Genomic DNA, 23,308 nt, shown 5'->3' on the forward strand with positions numbered 1-23,308 from the left:
ACTGTGATGTAAAAAGGTATATCCTTTATTTCATCTTCCAGTATCTCTGCTAGTTTAACCTCACATTTATAAAACGTAAAATAAAAACCTGACATGAATGATATGACAATTGTGCATTTGCAAGTAGGATGTATCGTTAGCAGTTTCCATTAAAAAGAACTCAAATAAATGTGAATTTCTTTTTTATTGAATAATACTGTTCAAGTTTTTTTTTAATGAAGTTGAACTGAGTTGCATATTTTCAAATGTGTCAATATTATGTTTTTGTTCTTCGTTTTACAATACACAATCCATCCCACGTCTTCCTGTATGAAATCTGAATTGTGATCTCGGTCAAAGAAATGTCAAAATAAAATAAGTACATCAAGCTTCACAATAAGGGTCCCATTTCTTAAGAAACTCATATGAGCTACTGATGACACCTGGTGGTCAGAAGTTGCTAGATGTTTCGGTGATAAAACTTACATTTATTGACTGGTTAAAGCTGTTAAAAATGGTGCGAAAAGGTTTTATATTTTAATCTAATTTACGTTATTCTGCTTGCTGATCAAATGTTAGACTTAAAAGTACCTTACTGTAGGGCGTCTCCTTTAAGAGCACGGACCAACGGTCTCAGCGCCCAATCGCGGCGCGTAAACTGAAAGTGTTGTTGTTAGCAACTAGCGGTTAGCTTTCAGCTAATGTTAGCAAACCGAAGAGCTAACGGTGCGAGACATTTGATTATCTCAAGCGAATTAAAGTTGAGTTAACCTTTAGTCATTTAAGTAAGAGGAACAAGTCTTATCCAGTGTGTGCCTTCAACAAAATCAAAAATGACTTCTGCACTGGTGAGTTTGGCTGTTTTGCACTTTTTACTAGAGCAACGGAGGTGAAATGAGTTTCATATTTGTAGTGTAATATAGTTTTTCGGGTAAAGTGAAAGGTTGTTTAAAACGAACCTCTTGTTGAGTACACTTTACTGTATCATGTTTAATTAAACATTAGTTGCTATTTTCAAATTGTCAGATTGTTTTGTCCTACAATAGGTGTGAATGTGTCACACAGTATCTTAAAAATATTCGACAAATATGTAACAATATACGAATGTCACTCCTCCAACAAAACTGCATAAACTATGCGTTTTAAGAGAGTGCAACATACAGGCATGTAAATCTACATCAGTGTTGCATTAAATTGTGCAGTTGAGATACAATTTAGACTGGAAACTAAATTGCTTCTAACTAAATATCTATCTAACTAAATTGTAAGTTACGTTTAAATGTCTTTAAACGTAACTTAAAACACATAAAACATATATATCAGTGGTGTTCAAAGTAAGTTTTTAAGTACCCTGCATGTTTAGTTCTTTCCCTGGTTCAAAACACCTCAAATAATGGTTCATTAGCAGGTCTTAACAGGTAGTTTAACCATTTGAATTACCTATGTAGGAGCAGAGACCTAAATCTGGCAGGACTGAATGAGTCCCTTGAGGATTGGAAGTGGACACTCATGATTTAGATATTTAAAACTAATTGATTTTTAAGACTGTATGATTTGATAAGACTGATATCAAATGTTGAGTTGCAACACTTGTCTGCTTGTTATTGTGGCCAGTTATGACATCATGTTAAACCCTGAAAAGTGTTATGATTGCTACAACTAGGATGGATCACAAACTAAAAATGTCATGATGAGCAAACCATCTTTCTGATGTGGTGACCCAAGGAAATTAGTTTGGTCATGTCATAATAAATTATTTATGAGTCAAAAATAATGTGCACAAGATGTTTCCAGTTTGTGCATACAGGTTAGTATGTTGGTAAGTATACTTTAGAAATGCTCAGATGATGTTAAATGACCATGTTTAGATCATATTGCACTTCTGCATATGCAGCTAACCTGTGGTGTAATCACAATAAATCCTACATCAAACAACCTCGGATGGCTTTTCAGGATGCATTTAGAAGCTTACGCTTCTAAAATAAGAACAAAATGGGCAGGCGAAAGTCAAATGGGTGCTTCCTGTAATGTTCCCACTGTTCATGATTTACTCAGCTAATTTTCTTTATTCATGTTCAGTTGCTTGAAGAAAAATATGAAGACTTTGACTCTAATAATACAAAATTGCACAAAGTATTCTTTGAGCTTCAGGAAACTGGTTTGTATGCAATAGCAGCACCTTTGTGTAATGTAATGTTTGCATCTAGTGTCTTTTGGTTACTATGTTTATTTGTATATTTGCTCTGTTTTTACTCTCTGGATCAGTGTCTCTAAAATAGTCCAAATGTATTAAATGGTACATCTGTATATCCACAGTATCTACAAAATCTGACTGAATCTTGAATGAGAAATTAAAATTCCAGGACTTAAAGTTAAATTGTAATGTTTTATGTTTGGGGAAAATGTATATTGCATACTTTAAGGTCTTTTTAGACCGATTAAACATTTGCATCTCTTAGATACACATAGAAGTGTTCCTGATTCCAGCTGCAATGATCAGTGTTGTGCATATATAACATTTTAGCAACAAGGGGATTTATTATTGTTTTTATGTTCTTGTATAGCTGCATTTCTTTACTCAAGATAATTATACAGGGAAAAATCTTACACCTGACCCACCCCTTTTTGAAACCACCTCATCAATTGCTACTTGCCACTTATGAGTTTCTATTGGTTAATTTGTTCTTCACCTCAGATTAGTAAATGTTCACATAATCTTACGTTAACTGTTGAATACATCGAAGGGAGTATAGGTATTATAATCCCGTTTTATAAACTTCTTTTAATATAATCAGTCAATATTGAAAAAGTATTTACCTTGTGAGAATTTGGTGTTATGTTAATGGGTGCCTCTCCCCAAGAGATTGTAAGTGCAGGATCCTCAGTAATATATTTCAAGAATGGGTTAGGAAATACCACTTCAAAATTTGTGTATTGAAAGTGATAAGTAAACAAGAGATCAATAGAGAAATATACTGCTTAAAAGTAAGTCAATGGATAAAATATTAGTATACACCAATTTTATCGACAATAGTTTATTATCACATGTATAAAAACGTGAAGAGGATTTATGTTAAAAAAAAAAAGTGAACAAACTTCTTTTAAGGGTTTGTTTTTCATGGCTCTTGCCTCAACAACATACACTCTATGATAAATGTTCAGAAGTTTGTTCAACAGTCTCAGCTCTCGACGCCATATTTGTCAAAGTGTCTCATAATAATTCCCAGCTCCAGATCCACAGTCCCCATTGTTTCGGTGTGCAGTCTGTATCTGTCCGCTCCGCTGTATATCAGGTCGGGGTTGCGGAGTTGGGGACCTCCCCCGACAAACATTTGGGCCAGCTGCTCTTGCCAGGAGCCGAGCGGCCTCCAGGTCACGCAGCTTATCCGGTGATGTCCCGGGCTGGAAGGAACGTGGCAGTATCCGTACCCGTACAGCTGGCAGCGGCCGAACGAGTCCTGGTGCCACACCTGCAAATAGATCTTGGGCCAGCCTTGGAGACCTTTGGTCGCGTAGTGCAAATCAATCGGGTGACTCCAGTAGGCCTTGTCTCCGGTTTGAGGAATGTCCACCTGAGTCTGTCCCTCCTTTAGCCCGGAGAGAAGACGCCATGCTCCTCCCGTATGAACTCCCCATTTGCAAAATAGACTATTTTGCGGGAAGCCGCTGGCCCCAATGATCTGTCCTATAATGTGAAGCTCTGCCATTTTACAACTGTCCGCTTTAACCAGAACATGCGGCTCTTCAATTCCTCTTTTCACTTATCGAATAACGGCTAGCCTAACGGTTAGCGGTGGCTCTGGCTGTTCGGCTAACCTGGAAGCTAGCGAAACGTCTCCTTGGTAACCCGGGCTGCCTCCGTTAGACTGTTAGAAATTTGCCCTGAGTAAGGACTGTCAGGCTCAGGCAACGACTCTTTAGATCTGAATTAAAGTTTTTGGAACAGAATGGACACGTTATCTTTGTCTGGATTAGACAGATAATATTTTGTATTTCAGTAAACGTGTTCTTAAAGTTAATGCTAAATTGACAGATGATGGCTGGTTGTGATTGCATAAGTTAGATATTTCTACCTGGCAGATTAAGCTCAGGACTTATATTTGAAAATTTAAGTGTTTGATTTGGAGGTATATGTAAATAATTATTTATGGATGGTTGGAAAATAAATAATTTAAACATACAAATAAATTCAAACAATTTTGACAAACATTCAAATTTTAGTATTTATGTTTTCTCTCTGTTTCTAAAATAAAGCTTTGGAACTGGAAGATCAGAGTGAAACAGCGCCACACAGTGGGTTTTGTCTTGGCATCAAGTTCACCTGAAGATGAAGACAATTTCACTTATTAAACTCACAAGTAAACCATAATAAATTAGCTACTTTATATGTCATGATAATAAAGTAATTGCTCACTTGAGAATTTTATTTGCATGTGTCATTTTACTCAGAATAAAGTACCTTCACTTAATTACATTTACCTCCCTGCACATAATATCCATTTACAAAATGAATATATAGCTTCACTTTTTCTTTTTTTTTTTTTTAGGAAAGGGCTGTTTTAGAGTGATATGCTAAGTAGGACAGAAACAACAGCCAAGGTTCGTGCATATAATTGACATATTTTAATTTTACTTTTAACCACACCAATATCCTCAGTCATCATGCCCACTTTCTGTTTTAGATTTTTATTTTAGCTTGTATATTTTCTTTGTGTCCAGGTATTGTTTGATGGGTTTAAGGTTTTCTTGTTGACAGATGCCAGCATGTCTGATCAAATGGTTCTGTGTTTGATGAGGCATGTTCCTCCACTGGTTCTTCTCTGGGTTATGTTCTCCTTCCTGTATAATCCTGCACATTAATGATTGCAGGAATCACTATACACTTTTTGAAGTTTATGAATGACTATTATTATTTGCCCTTCACAGAAAATGCATAAAACTATAATATTTTTAATGTTTTTTCACTTACTCAATCCATCAGATGTTGTGATCTGTTTAGAATTTGTTTCTTATCGTGTCAAACTTGATGTCTTTTTCTTATCAGTGTATGTTTATAAATAATCATTTTCTTTTTAACTTTTTTTAGTTACAGATTTAATTTTGTCACTTAATAGATTTCTGTGTTTCTCTCTCCACATAGTCGGATCCAACCCTTGAGAGACATTTTAAGGGTCATCGGCACACTGTGACCAGTGTGGACTTCAGCTGCAACATGAAACAGATTGGTAACTGCCTTATTCATATTTCAAATCATTTTTATGCCTGTACTGTTCACTGCGCTCTTGAACAATTCACTCAAGTGTGCTTCCCCGTCCTCCAGCTACAGGCTCTGTGGACTCTTGTGTGATGATCTGGAACATGAAGCCTCAGATGCGAGCGTATCGCTTTGATGGGCACAAAGAAGCTGTCACTTGTGTTCAGTTTTCTCCATCTGGCCACCTGGTAGCCTCCACCTCTAGAGACAAAACTATACGCCTTTGGGTGCCCAGCATGTAAGATTTTATGAAGCATCACTTTCTGTATTCTGCTACTCCTCTTTTATTTAAGTTCAACCTGAAACTACCACAAAGGACAATGGTGCAGAATAACTAAAACAATTTAATAAAGATGCAATTTTAGTAATTGCGAATCTTCTGCTGTGAACACAGAGCCCTGACCCCACCTGACTGCTTTACATTTAAGTGATGTGTGTGTGCAGGAAGGCAGATTCAACAGTATTCAGGGCTCACACAGCGACTGTGCGCTGTGTTAATTTCTCCGGTGATGGACAGACTATGCTGACATCCTCTGATGACAAGACCATCAAACTGTGGACAGTCCACAGACAGAAGTTCCTCTTCTCTTTCACCCAACACATGAACTGGGTCCGCTGTGCTAAGTATGACACACACATATACAATAGTTGGAGTTAAATATAATTTTCCATACAAAAAGTATAATGAGTTTATTTTTATCTATTTTTTAAATTATCCAACTAGTTATTGAGGGACATTGCTTAAGTGATTTTTTTTCTTTCAGGTTTTCTCCGGATGATGGTTTGATTGTATCATGTAGTGACGATAAAACCATAAAACTGTGGGACAAGAAAAGTAGAGAATGCGTTCATACTTTTACTGAGCATGCTGGGTAAGGGCTTTCAATTAGAATGATGAATGTGTGAAGCTTTGAGAAAACATGTTGATGAACACATTTCTTACTTTGAAGAAGAAACTAAAAGTAGTAACTAAAACATTGTCTTGCACTTTGTGTCTTGAACTCATGCTTTAATGTCTGTTTTCCTCTGTCTTTGAAGTTATGCAAGCTATGTAGACTTTCATCCCAGTGGGACATGCATTGCTGCAGCAAGTACTGATACCTCTGTTAAGATTTGGGACATCAGAACCCACAAAATGCTTCAGCATTATCCAGGTAAAAACAGCCTCAGAACCCATCCTTTGTTTCAGTGAAATAACAGTTTGCATTCAGCTGTGACATGTTTCTAGCTTTATGAACAGTTTTAAAAGGTCCTAATATTTATGGAATAATTTTTGTGTTTTTTGTTTTTTTTTCACTCCTAATTTTTCATAGCTATTACGCTTGAATAAGTGTCTACATTTTTGTCCATGAAATACAATTTGTGTGTATGACATAAATTGAAATAACATAATAAATAATTAAGATTAGGTCTGTACAGTAGACACTCCTGCATTCGTGGGGATTAGGAACCACAGCTACCCTTGAATACTTGAGACCTCATATAAAGTGCTTAGAGACTTTCTTTTTGATTTATTGAGTTACTTCTTTAATTATTGAATTGTAAGTCTTGTTTTCTGTCCTTAAATGAACCTCTTCTTAAGGACACAGCCTCTCTCTCTTCCATTCTCACTTTGCAGCCATTTAATCTCAGCTTCCAGCTTTGTTTTTTCCAGCTAGAAGTTTCTAAGTCTTAGCAACGTTCATCCAGCAGGGGGACCCAAAGCTTTTAAATGTTTTCTTCTTGCTGTTTGTGAGATGAAGACATTTAAAAAACAAGAGGTGATTTTAATTCAGAAGGATAACTAATTGTTTTCTGATGCATTGGTGTGTTTAAAACTGAGATGTCAAGGTTTTCTGTCTAAACTGTAGCTGAAGCAGTGTGATGCACCGCAGTCATGCGCTTATAAATGACTGATCTGCTGATGTGTGTTTGAGCGAAGTAAAGAAAAACTGTTGCTGTAAAATACCTGATTTTATCTCTAAAGATTGTATCGCTAGTTTAAGTCCACAGATGCACTGCTGCAATACGTAACTAGCACTAAGGACAAACCATACATGGTAATCTTTGTATCTTTTTATCAAATACGTTTTAATTAGGTAAAGAAAAAAAAAAGAATACTTTTCTGATTAGCTGATTTTTTAAATATCTTTTCATGTAAATTATTCTCATTGAGATAGAGGTTTTGAGTGACGTAATGATCCCCCTATATTGATTCATCTCAGTATTTTGTACTTTCAGAAATCTCGTTGCACTTCACTTATTTAGTCATTTTTGACATCCGTGTTCAGATTTGAACTGCAAATAATTATCCACTTCCTTCCCTTCAGTCATCCAGACCCTCAAAATAATGATGCATAGTTACTGAAAACTGTTCTGTTGGATTATTTGAGAAAACACAATAGATTTTCCTTTTATTCTGCTCTTAAAAATTGTCAGTAAGACTAGTGTGTACACAGCATGAACATTTGTTCTTAAATGTTTACCCTTCATTCTTGATTTCACACCAAGAAATCACTTTTGGGAGGAAATAAAAGTAGGAATATGCAAACCTCTTTAAACAGTGGAAGTTTGTCTTAGATGGTTAACTTGTGTTTTCTTTAAGTTTGAGAAGGTCCTTAAATTTGCTCAATGATTAAACTACACAGACTGAAGCCTGATAATATTTTAGAGATGATTACTATGATGTTTTTTTATCATAGAAATTCCATAATTTAAAGAAGATGAGCACATGCTTAAGGAAGTATTTAACATAAAAGAACATTAGTAAATGTGCATTTCCTGCTATAAGTTCTGTGTGTTTTGTCTTTTACAGTCCACAGTGGTGCTGTGAACAGTTTGTCTTTCCATCCTGGTGGTAATTTCCTAATTACTGCATCCAGCGACTCCACAATGAAAATACTGGACCTGGTGGAGGGAAAGCTATTGTATACACTACATGGACATCAGGTACACAGACACGCACACCCACACACGCACACGCCCGCTCCACTGCTATCCTGTAGGCTTAGTTGTTTAGAGTACCTTCAGGACAGGTTGAGTTTTTCTTTTTTTTTCCTCCAGAGTTTTTGAAAAGAAACGCAGGGAGGGTTATGCTGGTCTGAACTATTACGTGTGTTTGACATCTCCAATACGAATGTTTATCTCTGCTTAGGTCTGTGTGCATTTGAGTGTGTGCGTATGATGCCTTTTTTGTATTTGTTGTATTTTAGTACTTGCCTGGCAAGCAGGCAGCCCACTCAGGATGAGTCATCTCATGGTTGTTGGAAGGAAACAGAACTGTTTCTGCCCCCGTTTCTCCAGATCATGTCTCTTCCTTCTCCTTCTCTGGTTTTGTTGTGTTGAGTTTTCAACTGAGACAACTCTCTTTCTCTCTTTTCCACCTTCGTAATGACCCTAGTTTTCCTTTTGGACCTTCTGCATCTTTCTGTCCCACATCTGATGCACTCACATTGGCTGCCTGGAGTAGCTGGCCGGGCGGCACGCTGACTGTGTCTGTTTGTTTGAACAGCTGATGGACTGGCTTGCTGGCTGGTTGTGGAAATCGGTGGCTTGCCAATACCACATGTGGTCCATCTGTTTATCTATCCCCTCGCACACTTTGCCCGTCTTTCATTCTGCCTTTTTTTTTTTTCCTTTTCACCTGTGTTTCTCTGCAGTCACTTGCCAAGGTTCATCTTTTGTTGGGATGAAGAAGCTTTTTTTGTTCTCTCTTCCCACCTCCAGATTTGTCATCTCCTGTACTTTGTCTCAGTTTCTGTTGTTCTATTTAGCTCTGTGGTGACACCACCAATCTGTTGGTGCCGGGACCACTCAGAGCGCTAATTGTCTCTCCTGCTGCAGATCGAGAGATGGGAGAGAACCCCATCTGTTCTGCGTGGGTGTCTAGGTTGGTGTGTTTGTGTCTGGTTGCATGTGTTTGGCTGCATACATGTTGTTCATATGAAACCATGTAAGTGATTTGCCGTTGGACCTGATTAACGTGTTGCTTACCCAGGCGGAGGAGGATTCTACCTGGCTGGAGATGAAGTGAGATACTGAAGGTCTATTTTGTGTGTCTGCTTTAATATAAACCTAAATAATATTTTAGAATGATTGTTTTATTTGCTTGTGAATTCATTGCCAATTATTTTTTGAGATATTTTAGAATGACATTCATTTACTTCTTTTGTGATGTAGTTGGTAAGGATTTCAAGTGCCATTATGCCTTGAAAAAAGAACTACAAGGCCCATAATGCAACACTGCAAACAGCACTGGAGGTTACCAGATATTCTCCGAATTTCCAAGGCCAAATCTGCCCTTAAAATTTTTATTATTGTTTATATATGGAATAAGAATCAAAATATTCTTGTAAGTTTAATATTGCTATAGAAAAGGTTTCATTTTAACAAGGGTTGGCTTCAAAACAGGGATTTTATCAGTAAGTAGAAGCCTACCATCAATAACTATGTTAAAGCTTAGTTTAAAAAGGAGTTGAATTTACATAATCTGGGAGAAGAAGGTTAGATTTCTGAGCTGAAAAGCACCAACATAATTTCATAAAGTTATATTTAACTCACGGCTTTATATATGAGGTTGTGTGCTATAAGCAGGACTTCTGTTTCATGATGTAGTTGGTCATGCTGAGGTGAAAATGATTATTATTTTAATATGTCCAAATACATTGTAAAAATCTGTTGTAGTTCTGGTAAGGCAACATAATGTATGCATGATTCAGATTTGTAGGGTTTATGTGCATCTATTTCTTGGAATTCTTTAAAATTGGCATTTCTAAGAGAAAATTCATAACTTTTACGTACTTAAATGAAACATGAAATACTAGTCCCACTGTAAAGACATGGGTTCATGGAGGCAGTGTATGGAACTAATTACAATATGCAACACACTGTGCTGACTGTTGTGTTACTCAGCATTTGTGTCTGGTTTTCAGTCTACGATTAACCTATAGCCTATAGAACTCTGCAACTAACGCAAACCTCTGGAAAATGACTATATAATTTTTTTTAATTCAATAAAAATAGAAATGTTTATTTGATTTTTAGAGTAATAGAAACTATAAGGTTTTGGTTTTATTGTTTGTGTTTATTCCAGCTGCTTTGGAACATGAAGAGTATGTAATTGTTATGTGCATCATTCCTTTTTAGACTGGACCATATGGGTTCTGTCTGGTCGCTGTAATACTTGCTCTTGTATCACAAGACAAAATGGGCCATTTAGGTTCATTGGTGTGTGTGTGTGTCCATGGCAAGTGCCAGCCTGGCAGCACGCATTAGTCAGAGCAGAGACAGAGCATGCTGTCTGTCAGACCGTCGCGTTGCCATAGCACTGCTCTCTGCTTCTCTCAGGTGCTTCTGGGAAACTATCCTCAGCCAGACCGACCTGTCTGGGTGCCAGCTGCAGGACACAGCTCCTCCTTTTTTTCCCCTCTTAACAGCCTCCATGTTCTTGTCATTTTTCATGTCTTTTTTTCTTTTCTTTGAATACAAAATGGTTTATCAAGTAATGTGGGATTTTTTTAGTTTTAGGACTGCTTTTTCAGTTTCCTGTAGCAAGCCTAAGTCCTGATATTTGAATTCAATTATTTATTTATTAAAAAAAAAATTGTTTGCTTGGACCATTTGTGACCCAATGTTAGTCTTTATTGTTAGTTGATTTTATTAATAGCTTAGCTGTAAGCCTTCACACTGACCCGTCCTCTAAACACCCACATTCACACATACGTACTCCCACTCTGGAGATTTTGTTCTCATCTCTTTCCTTTTTTTGTTTGTTTTTGTTTTGCATGAAATAAAGTCAATTTCTGTTTGAAACAGTTCTTGGATTTAAATTTGATTCCAGGTGCTCTTTTAATAGAATAGTGAATGAACTGGATGTAATGCATGCATAAATAAAAAACATGTTGGATCTGTTGTGTTTTCTGTAATAAAGTAGATAGTTTAATGTTATATTTATTACAGTTTAAACCAGAAGGTTACATTCACTGAATAAAAGGCTTTTTATTCCTCACTGGCTGAATTAAACCAGTCCAAACTTCTCATGTTTTAGGTCAGTTAGAATTACCAAAATTATTTATATTTGCTAAATGCAACAATAATGAGAGATATTTATTTATTAATATCTTAAAAATTAGAATAAATTAGGTTTATTGGTTTAATAATTTAAAATGATTTTATTTTAATAAAGAAAAATGGCTATTCAAACCAAACTGGCCCCATGTGGAAAAACGAATTGGGCCCTAAACGTTTATAGGTGCTTTTGCAATGTTAGATTTATTTATTCAATCTGATCTCCATCTTGTAACGATGCTATAAAAATAGTGACCCAATTAATGACTGCCTTACTGAATTTTTTATGTTAATGTTAATATTGTACATTGTGTTCCTTGTTTTATTGCCTGGCAATACCGAAATTCCTCAATTATATCTGTCAATGCCCAGACCTGCTCATTGTAGGTGGAGGTGTTGCGTTGTTGTAGCTGATTCAGATTCCATGTTTTGTTGGAATGATGTCTTATTGCTTAAGCTTTTCATTAAATCAATACAAGCATCAATTGTTTGATGTTCAGTTAGACAACCTTTATGTATTTTGTTAAAAACAAGAGCGTTGCTGATGTTAAAAGATAATGATTTTATTGTCTTATATGTATTTTATTACCATGTTAACTCATTTTTCTGTCTTGTGGGTTTTCTCTAATGCAGGGTGCAGTCACATGTGTGGCCTTTTCTAGAGCGGGGGATTACTTTTCATCTGGAGGTTCTGATGAACAGGTGAAGGTTTATTCGTCTGATTTTTTAAGACTAGATTTCATACTATTTGGCTAATAAAAAAAGGCATCAGAAACTATACTGAACTAAATTCTAAATTTTTATTGTGGTGTATAAATCAATATACAATAATTTATGTTTTTACAGGTTTTGGTGTGGAAGAGCAACTTTGACGAATGTATTGAAAGCAGTAATGGTGTCAAATCGCAATGTAAAAGTGCAGCGAGTTCACAGTCTCGGCCAGCCAGTTCAACAGCTCATCTTCATTTTAACTCACAACCGCCTGTCCTCAACAACCAGGTAAGGCAAAGAACAGCTTCTCTTCTCATTCACAGTGTTGGTAGGAGAAAGGACATGTGAAGGTATATTCAGCAGTTAAAACGTCCAACTTGGAATAAAACCCCAGCCTCAGCTGTAAAGTACGTTTTAGCTCCTTTATGTTTGTTTTTATCACTTGGCTGCTGGTTTTTGCCATTTGAAGCCAATTTTAAGCTTGTGTTATATTTAAAGCCACATCATCAGTAGCCTCAGCAGCCAATGGTGTGGGGAATAGCGTAGTTTATTGTTTTTCAGCAGAGCATATATTAAAGCAAGGACGGATCCACTGCTCATTGCGCATCCACTCATTGTTTGTGGTGCCTTGAATTAGTCCACTTTGGTGAATGCCATTGTAGGTTTAAAAAGCTAATAGTTACATTTAAAATTCAAATTTATCATAACTTAATTAGTTTTTATCCTTAACACAATGAACACATCAGAAACACTAATTTCACATTTCAGTTTTTATTTCTGAACACTTTGAGCAGGTGTGTAGTTGAGCTTTTAACATTTACCGGTAGGTAACTTTTTAAATGTTAGCACAACTTAATGTCTGATTTTATGATGGTCAGTTTGAGGTTAACCACATCTCTCTCTCCTAATCCTGATTTTTTTCTTTAATTCACAGGTTAAGTTCTCACTATATTCATGTTTTTTTTATTATTGTGCATAAATGAGCAGAGATAGACTGCAAGTCCGACCGTTTTGTAAGAGTCCTGGACAGGCTGAAATCACTACATTCCACAGCCAGCAACTGTAGGGGGCGCTAATACAGTAGCTTGAGCACAAAAAACCAACAAAATTAAGGATAATAACAGCACTTAATTAAAATCTGAATCTGACCAACATGAACATAAAGGTCAGCATGAACATTGAAATGGAGATGGACTAAATTGACCATGTTTATCCTGTAAGGTAAACCGGTGCAATATAAACAAACTGAGTTTAACTTAGTCAAATTGAATACAGCTTTGCATTTATGCCTTAGTTTCATAGAAACCTGCAGGTTCACTGCCAATGTTACTTTATCCCTAAAAAGAAGAATTGAACACAGACTCCAGTTTGTCTGAAAACCTCCCTGATGTCCAAAAGACAAGATAATTTCCCTCATGCTGTTCATGAAGAAAAAAATTGCTTTTGAGGCCATGTCATGTGTATCGTAGCTTATGACACCTAAATACCCACTTGGACGCCATGTGATGTCTTCTCTCTTGTTCCTTGCCGCCTCTGCCCGTTGGCTGAAGAGTTTTGAAGGGGTGTGGGGTTCTTTAGTAACAAAAAGGCTACATTATGCTTCTTCTGCCCAGATCTGGTGAAAAAGTGTCATGAAACAGGCATTTGAAGATGATTTGTAATCAGAATTATGTGTACACTGACCTAAAATGGGCTTTGGCAGCCTGAGTGTGAAGCTTTTAATATCTTTGAAACACTTTTTCTTATCTAATATTTTTCGTGGAACCCTTGAGATACTTTTTGTTTTTCTCTATATGGCTGTTTTTTTTCGCTCACTGAGCTGTGAAAGCAAGGCTGTAAATTGATTTTAATAGCTCCTCAGGTTGGCAGTTATTATTACTGATGAGTCTGAAAGATAACAAAATGGCCAGCTGGATCATATGGAGAAGGTGGAGTCACACAATAATTTAGCATGTTCTTGAGGATTCATGTGTTTGTGTAAAAGAGTTGACCTTTTTTATCTGTGAAATGTTGTTTTCTAAATCAATCTGAAGCATCAGCACTAATGGAAAGGCAGGATATGCTTCTGCTTTATGAAAATAGAACTGATGTTGCTATTTGTTTTAAATGTTTCTTTGTCAGAAGACAAAAAGTAGAAGAAAAACTAATTTAAAACAACTTCAGTTGTTTTATTGACAGTTTCAGATTTTAAATCTAAAACTGTGAGCTCTTCACTACAGGTAGAGGCTGTAATTTGTGGTGATAAAACAGGAGGTTAATGATTTATTGTTCCAACATATCAGCACTTGCTTCTAAAATTATTTTGAAGGAACTAAGGCGACAGTAGGGACATTTTGTGGATCTGTTTGCAAAGTATATCTACTTTACCGCTGTTAACACAAAACACTTTTGCAGTTAAATTTTTTTACTCAAGTGTGTGATTGTAGTGCTTCAGTAGCTTTGTATCTTGTTCTGCATCTGCATTATCTTAATAGAGAATGCATGCATGTCTCTGAATGCTTGTGTTTTACTGTGGTTCTTCTTGTTAGGTCTCACATTGTTTTCATTTGGTTTTGACTGAAATAAGAACCAGATTTTTTGTGGAGTTCTTTGTTTATATGCTGATATGGAGGCATAAACCATTTACTCCCGCAGTTTGTGGTGTTTCATTTGTAATTGGAAGTTGGAAAGTCAGAGAAAAACAGCCAACTGGCCAATTTATTATGGCTCCTGCACATATAAAATGTCCATTGTTGCAGAAATGCACTGGTTATGTACACTTTTGATTTTTCTGTTGCATTAAACCAATAGCACAGAATAGAATGGAATACTTTTTTCATTTAAATTTCCATAACAATGAGATTGAAGTGCATCTTTTGACTTGTAAATAGAATAAACTAGAAAAGAAATATCCTTTATTGTCCCAAAATAAAGGAAATGGAAAAACTTCTACGCAAAAGCAGCAACGTGGCAGGCATTTACAACAAATAGACTCACACAAAGATAAAATTTATAATATATAAAAACAGAATATGAAATAAAAATACTGTACAGTAAAGGAAACATTTCCTTTAGACCTTAAACCTAAGAATCATCCAATACAAACAAAAAAAGGCTATGGAATACAAACAAAAATTTCCAGTAAATGAGAATGTATTTACTATAAAAGTAGAGAAGAATGCACACATTTGTACACACTTCCTGCACAATCCCCACTAAAATCATATTTTTAATAGTTATTAATTGAAATAACCACTTTTGTGATAAAATCTATAATTAAACCTGTTTTTTTACCTTATGTTTTCTACCTGAATATGTTCCATCACACAGTTCTGTTCAGCCTTTAGTTGTGAACAGGTTCCCTTAGAGTTTTAAGGGGAAAGAAAAGAGAGAAATACTTTGTTTATATTCTACATACTTGCTTGCACAATTACCAAATGCTACAGATTTTACATCTTCCAACTGTGGGCTCAACTCAGCTGTGATGAAACGTCTAGATTTAAATTTCAACTTAAGTGGAAAGTTGAGTCCAACATAAGATCCCTATTTATTAACCTGCTTTATGCTTAAATAAAACAGTCTTGAATCAGGACATTGTTTGCTTATCTGTAACCCTAAATGCAACAGAAAAGTGTCTTTCCTCAGAGGGATTTTTGAAACTTTTTCAGGAATCAAAAAAATAAGTTCAGTTGATCTTAGGTGCTCATAACTATCTGCGATTACAGAAATATTGATAACTGAAGCTCTAAAGAACATTTGATGCCAATAAGGTCAGGGATTATACTAGAAGAAATGTTAATAAGGCAAAGAATCAAGAAGATAGACTGGGTTCTTTAAACTTAAATAGTTTATAAAAGTGACTTTTATTTAATCTTTCTTCATGGATTCAGTGACAGCCTTTGGCTGAGTAGTTATAATAATAGGGTGAGCTCAGCCTAGAGGCCAAAAGCTGCCTACATTTATCTTTTATGTATAATTTATTCATTCATAATTTATCATTAATAATACTCCTTTTTCTCAAATATTGCTAGTCATTTCTTGCCTTAGAGGAAGAACAGGAAAAAGACTTTGATGACTGATATGTCAACAAGTTTAAACATAAAGAAGAAATCTAGTATAACAAAGTCATGTTTTATAACTTTTTCTAATAAAACATTGTACAGACTGCAGATGTGTACAAGGGGCTTTTATTTTAACAATGCTGTGTGATCATCAGCTTACAGGAGTATTTCAAACTTAAATTTTGTGAAAAAGCTTTATTTTTTTTAAACTCTTTTTAATGTAAAAATGTAGAACATGCACACTAAATGCAGAAGAGTTATTTTAAGTCTTTCAATGAACTTGATTTACATCTTACAGCTAAAAACCCTCCAACATTCACTTTTTCAGAGATAATAAATATTCCCAAAAATAATTTTTAATACAGAACTGTGATCTTTCAGCAGTGTAAATATACTGTTCCTTCCTGAACAGTATGACTGTTGGACGTTGCCATGGTCTTCATAAAAACATAACTTTGTTTACCAGCATTTATCTGAGCGTAGTACAAGGATGAACCAGACATGTTGAGGTCCACAGTTCTCTAGATATCTTGGCTGCTTTCTTTAGATTTTTCCATGACGTCACACAAGAGAGCATTGTAACATACTGTACATCCACAAGTGTCCCTCCAATTAACATTAGTGTTGTGAAATAACCAGTCAGAAACACACAAACAGATTACTTCATCGTCTAGCCTTTCCAAAAATTGTTTAAAGGAATACCGGTAGTATTTTTGGTGTATGGAAGCTTACTGAATTTCAAGAAAGTAAATAAAAAATAAATTGAACTCTAACTATTTTTGGTAATTTGGCAAATTTAAGTCAATTAGTAACTCTAATTGTCAATTAGTAACTCTAATTGACTTAAAACAAGAAATTTAGTCTGAGTTATTGTTAGGCAGTGAGATTAATGTCTTTTAATAACTATGTGTACAGTAATTTGTCAAATTTTGTGAGATACTGAATATTACATTAGACCAGTAAAAATCATCTTTAAATCAGAAATGTGGGTTTAGTGAAAGATATGTTTTATACCTGCTTAAAGGTTATTCCCAAATTGTATTTTTAATCTGACAAATGAGCCTCATTGGAACCCATAATTTATTGAACATAACTTCTTATATGACTTATTCATTTATTTTATTTATTTTGTTGGGTTGATACTCTAACTTAATAAAATAGATCTGCATTCAATAACTCATAGGTGTTTTTATTCTACAACTCCAGCGTTATCAGTATAATATAAATAAAATCCCAGATTTAACAGGAGTTGACAAATGACACAGTAAACCTGTAAGTTCTAAAAAGAAGCTAATTTCATCTTCTGTTCTCTCTAAATGAAATTCAGAGGGTTTTATGTGCTCATCTGTCACTTTGATTGACGTAACATAGCAAGTTTATGTGTAATTTATGGTCACCTTACCAGAAACACGAAAGTCCATTTGTTGAAAACAACAAACCAGATTCAAAACCAAGTCTGTCCACCTACAAACTGAGAAAGCATTTGGCTGATTCTGGTCATCTTTCTCTCCTCGCTACAGCTGCAGCAAATCTTAATTTGCCGCAGCTTTTTTTCATGAGAACATGCATGCATTGATGTGTGCGAGTGCCAACCATTGCTGACAGGCAGATCAGCTCCTTCTGATCACATTGGCTCCAGCCCTCCCTTCCTTTTTTCCCTCCGTCTCCAGCTCCACATCTGGGTCTTTCTCTCGCTCACGTGTGCTGACAGACGAGCAGTGCTCTCCGAGCAGGCTTCTCCCCACGGCTCAACACACACACACATACTGTATATAAGAACCACCACAGTGTTCAGCTTTAGGACCTGGAATGGATAGAAGGGAAATTCATCTCCTTAACCCTTATTTTATGTAGGGTTAGGTTATTTTTTCCCTTGAAAGCATTGTGCAGCAGTAAAACAGTACAGCTACACTGATCAGTTTGGTCCAGGTTGTTTGTGCTGTGTAGCTTCAAGGTGCAGGCACAGAAAAGGCAGGTGGTATGATTTTGACAGCAGGAGTTGAATGCATTTGACAGCAGGAGGCAAAGAGAGAGGCAGGAGTTGTGATGAGGGACTGTTGAAGACAGGATAACAGTGAAGGTAAAATAATGGTCTGGTGAAGGGAAGGAGCAACAGTGTTGTTCTGGCAGAGGGGGAGATGACGGTAGAGGTAAGCAGGGGGAGCAGGTAGACAATAGAGGATCAAGTCATGCAACACCATAAGGAACCAGAGTTGGCAATGGTTTATACGTGTTAAAGGATGGACAGTCAAAGAGAAATTATAACAAATGAGGAAGGAAATAACAGAAGGAAGAGTTTAGAGAAACATGGAGAGAGAAATGCGAGATACTCCATCCCTTATTGAATCTTTAACTATCGTTAGTTCCTGAACCACAACTGGCTTAAATAAAGAAAGAGCCTCGCTGACAGTTTTTCATAAAATGTTTGCTCAGCTGTAATTAACTGAGTTGAGCAGCTGGTGAAAATGTTTGTCTTCATTCAGGGGTGATATTATGAAGTGCATTTATACTTACACACACGCCTACCAGCTTTTCCTGTTTGATCAAAAGAGAAATATTGTCCAATAGGAGAAGATGAAAACTGACACTTTCCATAGTTGTTAAACCAAAAACAAACAAACCTTTATTTGGAACTCAAGTAGAATATAAAAATATTCCCCTGGACTTTTAGCATGAATATACAGTTGCACCCTATTTTTTTTAACTCCTACTGCATATTAGATTTATTATCAAAATATATGAAAAAAAATGTTCAGGTGTTTGCAATAAACAGATTGGAAAAGAACAGACAGCTAAATTGATTTGATCAATTGAATTTTCTGGGTTTTTTTTCCACCAACAAATTTCTTGGGTTTTCAGAGTGATGTTAACCTACCTGGGAACTACCATTTTGTTTGACAAGCTTGTTTTTAGATCCCATTTATTTCTACCTAGCAACACTATCAAATTTGGTCAGCTGGTTTTACAGCTGTAACTTCTGTACAATAGCTGGTGGAAAATATGAGTGTTTTGTTGATGTACCGTCCAGAAACCACTTTCTGAATTCTTGCTTGTTGTGCAGGAGTCTCCACTTATGCTTTTCAAAGATGTACGGTTGTAAATTGTGGATCTGTTTGCAGTAATTTTCCTTTCTGAGTGTAAATGTTGAGCGAGGGAGTGTGGCCGCCAGCAGCTTATTTGAATTCAAAGTGACAAGAGGCCTTAAAACAGCTCAAAATAGGCAGAACTGATCAGACAAAGATCTCATTATCTAAGAACAAAAATATAATGAATATGTTTTGTATAGCCCGTACACCTGTCCTAACCTTTTCAAGAAAGCATAAAAGCTCACATTTAAGGGAAAGGACTCTCAGTCATGAATAGCTGCCACTGAAGAGTCAGGTGGTCAAAAACCCTTGATGGACCGCAAAAAACCTACAGGAAGATTTGATGGCAGCTAACACTGAAGTTACAGTTTTCACAGTGAAGCACATACTGAATGCTGAAGAGCTCTGTGTTTGACCTAAAAGCACATAAAAAGTCAACTTCAATTTGTGCACAACTATATAAATAAACCCAAGAGGTGTATTTATATCGTTTTGAGGGATTCTGTGCTGTGAAGCTATTAATTAACTCTGGAACTTTGTGAGCCTTTGGATCAGTGGCAGATCTTGAGGAGCCAGATTGGAGTGTACTCTGAAAAGAACGCCATGCCTCAGTGATGCTCTGGGGCTGCTTTGCTCTGTTAGTCACTGGAGACATGTTGAGGGCAAGATGTGTTCAATTTACTGTCAGGAGAAATGCGATGCTGTCTTTGAGGAAGCTGAATCTCGGGAGCCATTGGACCTTCAAACAGGACAGTGACAACAAGCATATCTCAAAGTCCATGTAGACTTGATTTCAGAAGACAACCCGACACTAGAGATGTCACCACGGTCACCTGACTTAAACGCAAATAAAAGTGTCAGGTAGTATTTGGAAAAAGAGGCGGTTATAGCACCAAACCCAAGAATATTAATATGGAGTGGAGTACAAAGACTCCTCAGGATCACGGCCAAAAGCTGGTGTCCAACTCTGAGTCATGCAGGATGTTGTTCTGTATCTTTTAATTCAAGAATTAAAAAAATTGTAATGGTTTCTCTTGAAAAGGTGATCACATTTAAGTAAAAATGTGGAGTTGATGAGGTATTACCTATTTTGATGAATAGCATTTTTTTATCCAAATATTTTATTTTAATTACTTCCTAATAAACATATAGGAAGTACTTGTATACTTGCTATATATATATAAAGTATATAGGAAGTACAGTACAGACCAAAAGTTTGGACACACCTTTTAATTCAATGAGTTTCCTTTATTTTCATGACTATTGACATTGTAGATTCACACTGAAGGCATCAAAACTATGAATAACACATGTGGAAATATGCACTAAACAAAAAAGTGTAAAACAACTGAAAATAGCCCTTATATTCTAGTTTCTTCAAAGTAGCAACCTTTTGCTGTGATTACTGCTTTGCACACACTCTGCATTTTCTTGATGAGCTTCAAGAGGTCGTCACCTGAAATGGTTTTCACTTCATAGGTGTGCCCTGTCAGGTTAATAAGTGGGATTTCCGGCCTTATAAATAGTCATGAAAATAAAGAAAACCCTTTGAATTAGAAAGATGTGTCCAAACATTTGGTCTGTACTGTATATACATATACTTACTACTAGTTAGTACTAATACTAACTACTAACTAGTATTAGTTCTCCAACTGAAAACTAATACTACTACTGAATTAACTTTATCGAGAACATCCAGAAAGTGTGGTTCAGATTTAAATCATTACATAAATTGATTCACCCTCAAAACTTATCAGGAAAAATAATCACCAACAGCATTATCATTTAAAGAGGCGATAGAAAATGTTAAATCTAAATCTAAAAATATTTAGAAGTGTAAAGGTTTATAATGTAGTGTTTGCATGAACTGTTTTGAAAGTCACACAGTTTGTTGGCTCGAAAACTAATCTGTCATCAGTGTGAAGACACAGATCGTTATCTACTGCATGTTAGATATTAAGTGCTCAAGGTATCTTGAAGTCCCACATCAAATCTGCGATATAGCTTTTGGATATAGGTTATACTTATGTGGTTGATTGTTAATGAAGGTGAAGGATGCAAGCAGAAGCACTGTAATATTTTCTAAAAAAAAATTAAATTGGCTTCAGGCGGTATTATTGTCCTTTTGAGACAGAAAGTGATGGTGGAAGCAGCTGCTGTTGCAGACAGCGAAGGTTTCGTTTTTACACTTGGAACGAACAGTTAAGTAATCTACTCTGCGTGAACATGTCTGTGATGACTGGTTTTCTATGGGGTAGCGACGGCTGACTGTGTCAGGGTTTAATTTAGGTCTAAGGAAATGTTCCTTTGTTGGGTTTTCCACTTCAAGTGATTCATTAGAAAAGTATTTACTGTTTGCCTGTTCGTTTGTCTGTGCATGTATGTACAAACTGTTGTAACATAGTTTCCCTAGAACTTATATTAGTCAATTTGATTTAACATATCAAACTGGCTGAGTTTAGCTTGACTATGTTCAAATAAAATTAAATCACCCATCGCTAGAAACAATTTTCCTGACAACATATTTTATTGTTTGAACTAATCCTTCATAGGAAAGTAAAATGTCTTGTTTTTTTTCCCTAACCGAAGCATTTTTAAGGATTTTATATTAGACTTAAAATTGCTATTTATCTTAATGACATGTGTTTTGCAAAATAAAAGTATAATTAAAAATAATTATTACTCACTTGATGTTTCTTCTGCATTGCATCATTGATTTTGAAAGCAACTTTTATAGCCTCTTTTTTCTTTGTTTATGTGATAAATTCTGTTAGCTTATTAGATTTGTTTTATTAGCTATGAAGATATTGCTTCAAATGGTAGCAGACTAACAAAAGATTCTTGTCTGATCTCATCAGCAATGCTGATTGTGTGAATGTCGTTTTCAGATGTTAATGACATGACATTGAGTTTTTATTGTTTTTGAGAATTTTAAAGAGTCAGCTCCCTGAAACAGATAACATGCTATTTCAAGAAAAATGCCTCCCCACTTTTCCTCTGGCAATGGGTATTTTTTCCTGCTCGTGATGAGCCGAAAGACGGCTGGCGGTTCTGTTCATCTGGCTTCATTTAGAAGAAGCACAGTTTGATGTCGTGTTCCACTGAGCGAGAATAGGTTTCCTGCTGTGTGGGGATGAGTAACACAATTGTTGTCTCCCTTGCTTATATGCATGAGTGATACCCCAGCAGACAGACACCCACAGAAACAGAGACATATGAAGGAACATATAGATATAGTTAAGGTTACATAAACAAGGAGAAATGTGACTGCTCATGTGTTAATGCATCACTGAATCAATCACAACATAGGAAGACTGACTCTGTGTGTGCATATGCTGAAGCAATAGTCAGCAACTTCTAACTTTGGCCTCTATTGGTAGTTTTCCATAACTTTATTCATTTTTTTTTATAATTTGCTTCATTTCTGACCATTTTCTATTCAGTGATAATGCATTGCATTTAAATTGTTTTACATCTTAAGTGTTAAAACATTAGTACACAATTAAGAGCAGAACACAATGAAGCCAGGCAAAATTTCTACATGAAAAAAAGGGTTGTGACAATTCTGACTGGGTTTTTCACCACTCTGTCTGGTTCATTTAAACTGGTTGACATATGCCTGCTTTAGGTATTTTCTTTTAGAAAAAATGATTGAACTCTGAGCTTTTGGAAGATTATTAGGAATCAGTTTTATTGTGGGATGGGATAATGATCCTTTTTGTAGCACCGACTTTCAGCCATCTGACCCAAACTGATGTCTTCACATGAGAAGACATTAGTTGAGATTTTCTGGAGTTAACCTAACGCTGCCAAAAAAACTGAAAAACATTTTCACTGTTCACAGTGAAGAGAGTTTGAATATCAACATGGATAGAGGGAAGCCAATAAAGAAATAAAGGATTCTTAAAATTACACACATTCAAACATGATGGAAACTGTCTTCTGTATTAAAGTCTGTTAGATCACATTAACACAGAAAGCTTCATAGGGCTAGGGTGACCTTTGAACCTAATAAAAGTCAGTACATTTGTCATTATTTATTTTTTGGCACTGTTGTATTTAACTATACAGTGGTTAAAAGTTTTCCACTGTAAAAGTTTTATCTCAAAATGCTTGTGGCCAATAGAAGTTGAAAGCTCAAAATGATCAAAAAAATTCTCTGTAATCTGTTCAGCCTTTCTGTTTTCTGAGGC

General features: G+C 35.8%; 2 protein-coding genes across 2 annotated transcripts in view; one reads left to right on the forward strand and one right to left on the reverse strand.

Moving 5' to 3' along the window:
- The first annotated feature begins 470 nt into the window (after window positions 1-470).
- poc1a (POC1 centriolar protein A) overlaps window positions 471-23,308 on the forward strand; it is a 31,282-nt gene continuing 8,444 nt past the window's right edge. The window contains exons 1-9 of the mRNA XM_028004064.1: window positions 471-827; window positions 5,120-5,204; window positions 5,300-5,471; window positions 5,678-5,857; window positions 5,998-6,105; window positions 6,272-6,387; window positions 8,028-8,161; window positions 11,912-11,980; window positions 12,125-12,277. Of these exons, the coding sequence (XP_027859865.1) occupies window positions 813-827; window positions 5,120-5,204; window positions 5,300-5,471; window positions 5,678-5,857; window positions 5,998-6,105; window positions 6,272-6,387; window positions 8,028-8,161; window positions 11,912-11,980; window positions 12,125-12,277 (1,032 nt within the window). The 5' untranslated portion in view covers window positions 471-812. The remainder of the gene's footprint in view (window positions 828-5,119; window positions 5,205-5,299; window positions 5,472-5,677; window positions 5,858-5,997; window positions 6,106-6,271; window positions 6,388-8,027; window positions 8,162-11,911; window positions 11,981-12,124; window positions 12,278-23,308) is intronic.
- On the reverse strand, window positions 2,985-3,850 carry b9d2 (B9 domain containing 2). Its single transcript, XM_028004065.1, has one exon. It carries the CDS (start codon window positions 3,684-3,686, stop codon window positions 3,159-3,161), a length of 528 nt encoding a protein of 175 aa, XP_027859866.1. The 5' UTR covers window positions 3,687-3,850; the 3' UTR covers window positions 2,985-3,158.

This window comes from Xiphophorus couchianus, chromosome 20 (genome assembly GCF_001444195.1).
Source record: "Xiphophorus couchianus chromosome 20, X_couchianus-1.0, whole genome shotgun sequence".
Lineage (NCBI taxonomy): Eukaryota > Metazoa > Chordata > Actinopteri > Cyprinodontiformes > Poeciliidae > Xiphophorus > Xiphophorus couchianus.